The 8,484-nt window shown below is 48.0% G+C and overlaps 1 protein-coding gene across 1 annotated transcript in view; it reads right to left on the minus strand.

Annotated features, from left to right (window-relative positions):
• Positions 1–7,440, minus strand: part of DENND1A (DENN domain containing 1A) — a 510,341-nt gene extending 502,901 nt beyond the window's left edge. Inside the window, exon 1 of the mRNA XM_045043640.1 lies at positions 7,303–7,440. Within this exon, the coding sequence (XP_044899575.1) occupies positions 7,303–7,319 (17 nt within the window). The 5' untranslated portion in view covers positions 7,320–7,440. The remainder of the gene's footprint in view (positions 1–7,302) is intronic.
• Positions 7,441–8,484: the final 1,044 nt, after the last annotated feature.

The raw sequence follows: 8,484 nt of genomic DNA on the forward strand, positions 1-8,484 counted from the left end.
TCACATCAGGCCTTGATCTTCTACAGCATCTGTAACGCAGTTCCATGAACCAGTGGTCTCCAATTTTTTTTTCCCATGCACTCCTTCCCTATCAAAAAATTTAAGCATACATTTGATACAATGATTTATAAATTATAAGAATGTCTTACTATACTAATATATACACTTGAAAACACAAAAGAAAATTTTGAAGATTGATAAAAAACATATACATATAGAAGGGGTACCTGGGTGGCTCAGTTAGTTAAGCCCCCAACTCTTGATCTCAACTCAGGTCTTGATCTCAGAGTCATGAGTTTAAGCCCACGTTGGGCTCCACACTGGGTGTGAAGCCTACTTTAAGAAAAATAAGAATAAAAAGATAAGTTCTAACATATTCTTTTCACACCCCAGTGCATCATCTTGTACAAGCCTGAGGTATCACTGTTCTAAACTACTGCTGCCACAGTAATCTTCCTAAAAACCCAAATCTGATCGTATCACATTCCCAACTCAATCTTTCAATGGCATCGTGTCCCGGTGGCATAAGCCTACTTTTTCAATTTCACCCCTAACCTTTATTCACATATCCTATATTTCAGCTATACCTGTCTTTTACACAGTTCCTTCTGCCTACAAAGTCTTTATCTTTGACAACCACTGATTCATGTATAGTAACATGTCTCTAAGAAAAAAATACATTCTAAATACTGTAACCAATTTACAAACGAATTTTGGGAAGGTAACCTATCTTTTCTATAGGAAGTCAAATGTTTTGAACATACCTTTTGTTACTTCCTTTATTTGGCTCCTTTTCAAGTCCTAAATACTTGGAAAGAATGGGTATGGATTCCAATAAAAGTCAAGGAGACCAACTTTGTTTTTGTTTTCTTTGGTTTATTTTTCTTCCTTGTTTATCTTTCCATTTCCCAACAAAATCCTTTTAAGCAAAAGGATGTTGTAAATCCAGAGATTAGTTCCCTCTAGGGCCAGGAAAAAGGCTGCATCTTTGCAACCCACAACCAGAATTCCAGCTAGGAGCTTACACACAGATGTAACAGTCTGAAACATATTTTCCTAAAGCAACATTCCAGGTTTTACGTTCCCTGTTTCAACCTTCCTAGCTGCTGTGCAAAACCCTTGAAGTTGACTGCAACGGGCTAAGACGAGAATGACAGAGTGGCACCCAATACACTGTTCAGAAAAGTCATGACAATTCAAGTGACTGAATCTGGGCACTGACAATGGGGAGCACGGTCTGCAACAAGACTCTCATTCTGCCACCCTTCGTACCATCTTCCACGGGGACTGGCAGGGGAGCACTGTGGTGGCGAGAGGAAATAGAAGAGACAATAGTGGGAGAAGCCCTGGAGGAGGGCACATATCAACTTCTGCTCTCATCCCACACTAGGGAGACATGTCAGCCATGCTACACACAGGCCTCACAAAGAAGGAAGTCTGTAGTGTATTCTGGTAATGGGATCCTTTGAGGAGCAGTCTGAAAACAAGACTGGAGCCGAGCTATCCTCAGAAACCAAAGCTGCTTCTCCGTACCAGAAAACAATAAGAAGGGGTTCTCCCACTCCCAAGTCCTAAAACTTCCGCTGTTCTTCCTCTAGGAATGCCTCCTCCCTTCTCCAAATATCACCTTTCCACGAGAAGGTCAACATGGCGAAGTAGGGGGATTCGTACTTCCCGCGTCTCCCAAACAAAAAAGGGCTGAAGCCAAAGGACTTTGAACCCCAAGAGTCTGGGAGGAAAAGAGACAAACATCACCTTTCTTTCAGTTCAAGTTCCAACCTCTGCTGAGAAACCTCTCTCTTTCTACGCTGATCTTTTGTTTTCCACGCAACTCATCTGGGCCAAATCAAAACCACAAGGAGATAACCACTTTACACAAAGTGGTACAATTGCTTCCGAAAACAGTTTAACGGTTTCTTAAACAGAGTTACCATATGATCCAGCAATTCCACTCCTAGGTATATACCCAAGAGAAAGGAAAGCATATGCCCACACAAAATGTTCACAGCAACATTATTCATAACAGTGGAAAAGTGGAAACAACCCAAACACCTAACAACTGATGAGAGGATGAAAATGTGGTTTCTCAATACAATGAAATATTATTCAGCAATTGTATGATTCCACTTATACGAAATGCCCAGTATAAATCTACAGCAACTGTAAGTAGATTAGTGATTGCTCAGGGCTGAGAGGGTTTGGGGGGAATGAGAAACAAATGCTAATGGGCATGAGGTTTCCTTCCGGGGTGGATGAAAATGTTAAGTTGGATAGTAGTTATTGACCACACTTTTGTGAGCAAGCTAAAAATCATTTAATTATACGTTAAAAAAAATAAACGTAATAGTTGTGTGAATTACATCTCAAGTTGTTTTTGACTGCCATGGCCTACAAGGCCCTACTCAGGCCCCAGTCTTGATCTCAGACCTTACAACAAGGCTCTGTCCCATCAGTCACTACCCAAACCTGTGGACTTCTAGCAGATCCTGAAATGGGTCTAGGATTGTCTTGCCTCGAGGCCTTTGTATATGCTCAACTCTGTCCGGAGTGGAAAGTCTTGCCCAGTCTCTTTACAGGACTAATGATTTCTCATCCTTGAAGTCTCAGCTCAAATGTCAGCTCTACAGTAAACCTTCCCTCACTGCTTTGAAACAGGACAGCCACCCTGCATTGTCACTCAGCATCTTGTTTCCTTTCTAGCACATCCACATAGCTTTATGGGAATTGATCTGTGATTTTTCATCTGTTGGGTCCGCCAGACTATAAGCTCCATGAGAGTAGGAATGAATATGCATTATTCAGCACCGTAATTCTCAGTGTCTAACACAATTCCTGGCATGTGCCTAAAAATGGTAATTAACGTTTTTATTTTCTTAGTATGCCCCATCTTCACACATACTGCTCCCTCGGTGGGGACTACTGCCACCACTTGCCCTTTTCACACCCTTATCACCTCTCCTGTCTCAGCTAAAACAGCTCTATGAAGCCAGCTGGCCTTCCTTCCTTGAAGCCACCTTGGCAGACAGCCTCTCCATCCCTTCACCTACTCAGCACAAGCTGCATCTCTACCATAGCACTGCTCGTACTGTATCATACTCGGGTTTTTTGGTGGGGCGGGGCCCCAGACGGAGTTTGTTTTATTTTGCATTTCTGTCTCGCTACTATTTTGGAAAACCTTAACGTGAAGGAAAACCTTTATTTTTTATTTAGTTTTTTTAAGAAAAACCTTTATTTTTGTGCCCCGGGCACTCAGCCCACTACCAGGTACATGATATAGTACTACTAATTACAACAATACTAACATAATAATCACCAACATTTTGTGGGTGAATGTTCAATATGTGCTTCACACTTAGTTCCACAGTGAGTGAATGAATAAACGGATACGCTTCTGGGTCACCAACCTCAAAGAGGTCACAGTCTGACAGGGACAGAAGACAGGTACACAGGCTAATGCAAAATAAATACCACCACAAGGCCAAATGAGCTGCTCTGCCCTGTCCCTATGCCTTCAAATCTTAGAGTATGCTCTTCTCTGCATCCATAAATGTCAGGTTTCCTCAAACTCACTTAGAATACTTCCTTCGATTACTTACAATCCACTTCCTGCCCTCGGTGCCTGGAAACAATTTCTAAGATGTCACCACAAGCAATATTAAACTGCCACACAGTTTCCTGCTATATGTCTGCATTATCAGTTAAATTGCTTCACATTAACCACATTCTAGTCCGCCGGGATCACTCAAACACTAAATAAGATTTAAACATACCTGTCGAAGACTGCCAGTTACCCCTGCTCCTTTCATCCCTCTAGATAAAGGTCTGCTTTCCAGGGTGCTACCTGCATACTGGTGACATTTTCCTTCCCTGGTCAAGTAAATGTTTGGTCTGAAGCCAGACGATATTCCTTAAGTGAACATGAACTAAAAAACACTCTTCAGAAAAAAATAAGTAATTCTCTGCATAGACCAGGGCAACTTGACTTAAAAACATAAAAACTCTTGTCCTCAAGAGTTTAGGTAGCAAACTATTCTTTTAACTCTACGTGTACTCAACCCAGAGCCTTAGTTAGGATCTTAACTCAGATCCTAGCAGACTTCTTAAATCATTCCATAAATTCTTCCTAAACAACCTTACATGGCAGGTACTGGGTCTGACACAGAGAACTCAAAGACAAAGAGAGTCCCTGCTCTCAAGTATGCCTGGCTTAATGTGGAAGACGGTCAAGGAACTAACTTTAGTGCTGTGATGGCGATAAACACAAGGGGCACGTGGCCTCGGCTGGGCAAGGGGTGCACAGATAAAGGGCACCTGTCCTAGGCTGAAGAGAGGACACACAGCTGAGGGGCACCCAGCCTAGGCTGGGGAGGGGGATGCAGAGAGGAGGGCGGCCGGCCTAGGCTGGGGAGGAGACTCAGGGTGCAGAACCAGCATCAGGGCAGGCTTCCTGGGGATGGCAACTAATCTTAGGCAATAAATTCCCATTCTCTCATTTGAAAAATGTGGTTAGTAGTACCTACATCATAGGACAGTTGTGGGATCTGATAAAATGGTTCGCACAAGGCAATACCACCACGCCTGACACAGAGATTGTGCTCAACCAGCCTTAGCCTCAAAGTCTGATCAAGCACTAAATCTCAGCACCTGTGCCTGGCAACTCACCTGCTTTACTGATGATACAAGAGACACCAGCTGCACAATTACACACATTGTTTTTAATCAACTTTTATTTTTTAATAATGAGAGTGTTAAGTCCTGCCCTTCGCATTAACAGTCTAATTCCTTGATCATCAAAACTTTCTTCCATTTCTCATAGCATGCCATTCCCTGACATTCCTGGCATAAAACAGACTGGTTTTCTTAGGTGTTTTTTTTTTTATAGAGAAGGTATAAAAGAAAACTAACAGTTACTGAATTTTTAATCCGGGCCCAGCAATCACGTGGACACTGCATTTATTTGTTCATTATGACTCTGCAGCATTATAGTCTCCCCCATTTTACCCTCAGGGAAACTGAGGGTGAAAGAAGTAGTCTGTGCCAAGTTTCACAGTCAGTAGACAAAAGAGCTGGAATTTGAACCCAGATCTGATTCCACATCATCAGCCTGACTGGGCCACACGGCAGCAAAAAGTGGGAAGCCTGGCAGCCACAATGCTCTCCTGCCCAGAGGGGACCCACAGTGCTTTCTGTCCCACACTCCCCCTACAAATCTGCCCCCCCCCCAACTGTCCCTACACAACAAAGCCTGTACACTTAGATTTCAACTCAGGCAGCTCAACACCTTGAGCGAAGTCTGTTCTTTCCTGTCAGGGTGCGACAGGCAGTAGTGGCCAAAGCTCTGTTTCCTCCAAAGACTAGGGCAGCATCGAAGTAGATGGTCCCAAGCCACCTGTCCATCCCCATTCCCAGCTGCACACAGACGCTGCTTAGTCAGAAGTCACCGTAAATTACAACTACTTTTCAGAGCTCCTCTTCCAGTCTCACCACAGGTAAAGCAAACATATTTCCCCAAGCCTAAGTTTTTTATCCCAGAGCAGTCTAGTTTCAAGACCAAGGTTATTCTTTATGCTAATTTCACACCTTAGCAAGTTCCCTTGCCCAAGTGCTCAGAACACTTATGGGTTCCACAAAACGTGCCTGAGATGCACGTTAACCTGCAACCTTCAAGATCAAGAGAGAGACCTGATGCCCCGTCATCTGACCTTCCACTTGTTGGATTTTCACGCTAGTTCTGACACTGACCGCCTCAGGTCGGCCAAGTTTCTGAACGTCTCTGTAACAAGGGTAAGCATCCTCACAAGCATACTCTGCGACTGTAAGGTGGCTTTTTGGGAAGTGTTTCCAAGTGCTATCGAAATCCAAGTTCACAACTCTTACTTGGAAGCAGGAGCTGAACTTGGAGTACCTCCTTAATCCCGAGGCTTCACACACCACGTCTTTTTACCTCCCAAACCCCTTAAGCTCTTGTTTGGAGCACACTTGTAACTTTCTCCCCTCCTTTCCAGAGTCAAGAATGAACAGTGGGCTCCCGCACCTCTTCCGTTTTCATTATCATAAGCAAACTTTCTCAGCTTCACTTAGCGCATGTCTCAGGGCTGCGGCAGCACATTTAGTGAATGGGAAGCCTGAGTCAATCAGGGGACTACAAGGATGGGCAAGGGTCACGCTGCAAGGACACGGACTGCACCTGAGAGGCAGCGTTTGAATAAGTAGGAGAGTTCATCCTCAAGGCCCTTCCTTCCCCTTTCAAACTTCCCAAGCAACATTCTCAAAGCGCTGAAATAAACACATTCCGCAGACTTTCTTGTAAGCAGGTTTCAAGTGTCCTATGAAAGCCGTTTAGGGAAAAGCCTATGCTGTCCACTTTAAGTGCCCTTAAACAATTCTATTACTCATAGAGAAAACTGAACATTTGTTAGTGATTAGAGATAAGGCATCTCATGCTCTGGAGCTGAGGAAGGGAGAGGCCGAAAAAGGACCCGGCTGGGAGGGGAGATAGAGCCCAAAGCAACACACCCAAATTGGACTGCGTAAAAGTTTGCACTTTCCAAAGTCAACTTCTAGGTCTAGAAGCAAAGGCAACAATGTTTCCACGGGTTCTGAAGTTCCATGTATCAACAACATCCCCGGAAAACGAATCCCCCACTGAGGATTCCAGGTGAATGAATGAGTGAAGGAATTTGCCAGGTTGGATTACAAAGCCTTTCCAACCACCATCAGGATCAGGTGCTCAATTACGACACAGAGGCATCTTCATAGCCTTTGGCCCTTGCTGTGTGGAGACTTTCACAGATAACAGGGCTTTTAAAGGAGGAAAGAGAAAAGGGCCCTCCTCCCTCGGGCCATCCAGACCTTAAATCCACGAGTGGCCCCTCCGAGAACCGCAGGCCTTAAGCAGACCTCTCAGGACCTGCCCAACTCTCAGGGGAGCCCCAAACACGCCCATTTGGGGAGTTGCTTCCGGAGGTTTCTCGCCCTCCCCCCCCCCAACAGTTGTATGAGCATTTTCAGAGATTCTGTTACCCCAGGAAAGGGGCCACCTCGTAATCTCTGCGGCTCCCGCCCTCAGGTGAACAGGGGACACCTGACCACCAGAGCCCTTCCACCACCACCACCCCCCCGCGTACCCCGCCCTCGCGCCTCCCTGGATCGTCATGGCAACCGTCCCCCTCCCCGCGTGACGCCGGCACGCGGGGCGCCCCTCAGGCCCCGGCAACAAGTCCCCCGCGCCGCCCGCGGCCTGCAGCCCTCGCCCGGCCTCGCCGCCCCGCGCCCGGCCCGGCTCCGCCCGGCCGCACTCACTTGATCCTGGAGCCCATGGTCCCCGGGCCTCCTCATGGGCCCGCGGGCCCCGCTCGGCGCTGCGCTGCCCGCCCGCCCGCGGCCGACCGGCCTCCCTCCGGCGCTCTCCCCGCCCCTTCCTCCCTTCCCTCAGGCTGGGCCCGCCCGCTCGCAGCTCGCTCCCTCGTCGCCGCCGCCGCCTCCCGGGGTTAATGTACTCGCTCCAGCCCGGCGAACGCCATGGTCGCCGGCGCGCGTACCCGGCGCGCACCGCCCCCTCCGCCTCTCACACAGCCGCCTCCTCCTGTCCGCGCCGCCGCCGCCGCCGCCACCCGCGGGGGCTGCCGGGAAGTGTAGTCCGCTGCCGGGAGGCGGGGCCGCCTGAGGGCGGTGGGGGGCGGGAAGGGCGCGTCGGTCCGCCGGCCTCGCGGAGCTGGGGGCGCGGTGTTCCCGAGGGCCTCCCCCACTCCGACTGCGCTCCGGTAGAGACCTTACAGTCCCCTGAAGAGAGACCCTCGTCCCTTAGAGACTCCCGAGCTCACCTGAAGAAGCCTGCACCCATTCCTCCCCTTGGAGTCCTCCCGCTCAGTAGCTTTGGCGTTGAGATCATGTCTCCCAATCAGGCTTCCGTGAAAGCACAAGTTTTCCCTTTTTTAAATGCCATACCTTCCAGTAAGTTCCTTAAGGGAACCGCAGACCCTCTCCTCTAGCACCCTATCCACTTCCCCAGCATGGTGCTTGATGGAAGCCCCTTCCTCTCCCCTTAGATCTGTTAGGAGACCTCACATACCCGCAGGAACGCCACCTGGGGGCTTTGTACTACCCGGTTAGTGGCTCCGCTCCGCCCTACCCTTTATAAGCCATTTGGGAGGTTCCCATGCAGGAAGGTCGTGTCACTGTAACGGCCCCTGACAAAGAGTAACAACGCCAATGAACGTATTTGAGTCAAGCACCAACATGCTGCCTGCCTCCTTTCCCCCTTGGGGCTACTTTCATGAACACCTCAGTATCCTTCCCTCTAAGCCTGGAGGAATCACAGAGGGAGTAATAAAGACAGCTACCAATAGCTACTGTTGGCTGAGTGGGTGAGTGAGTGTTCTCACTGAACCGGGCACTATATTTCCCCTACATGGTTAGCATCTCACGATAATCTAGTGAGTTTACAGCACCCCCCCCCCCACCTCCATCTCTCAAAGAGGAAAG

This window comes from Felis catus, chromosome D4 (genome assembly GCF_018350175.1).
Source record: "Felis catus isolate Fca126 chromosome D4, F.catus_Fca126_mat1.0, whole genome shotgun sequence".
NCBI classification, from domain to species: Eukaryota; Metazoa; Chordata; class Mammalia; order Carnivora; family Felidae; genus Felis; species Felis catus.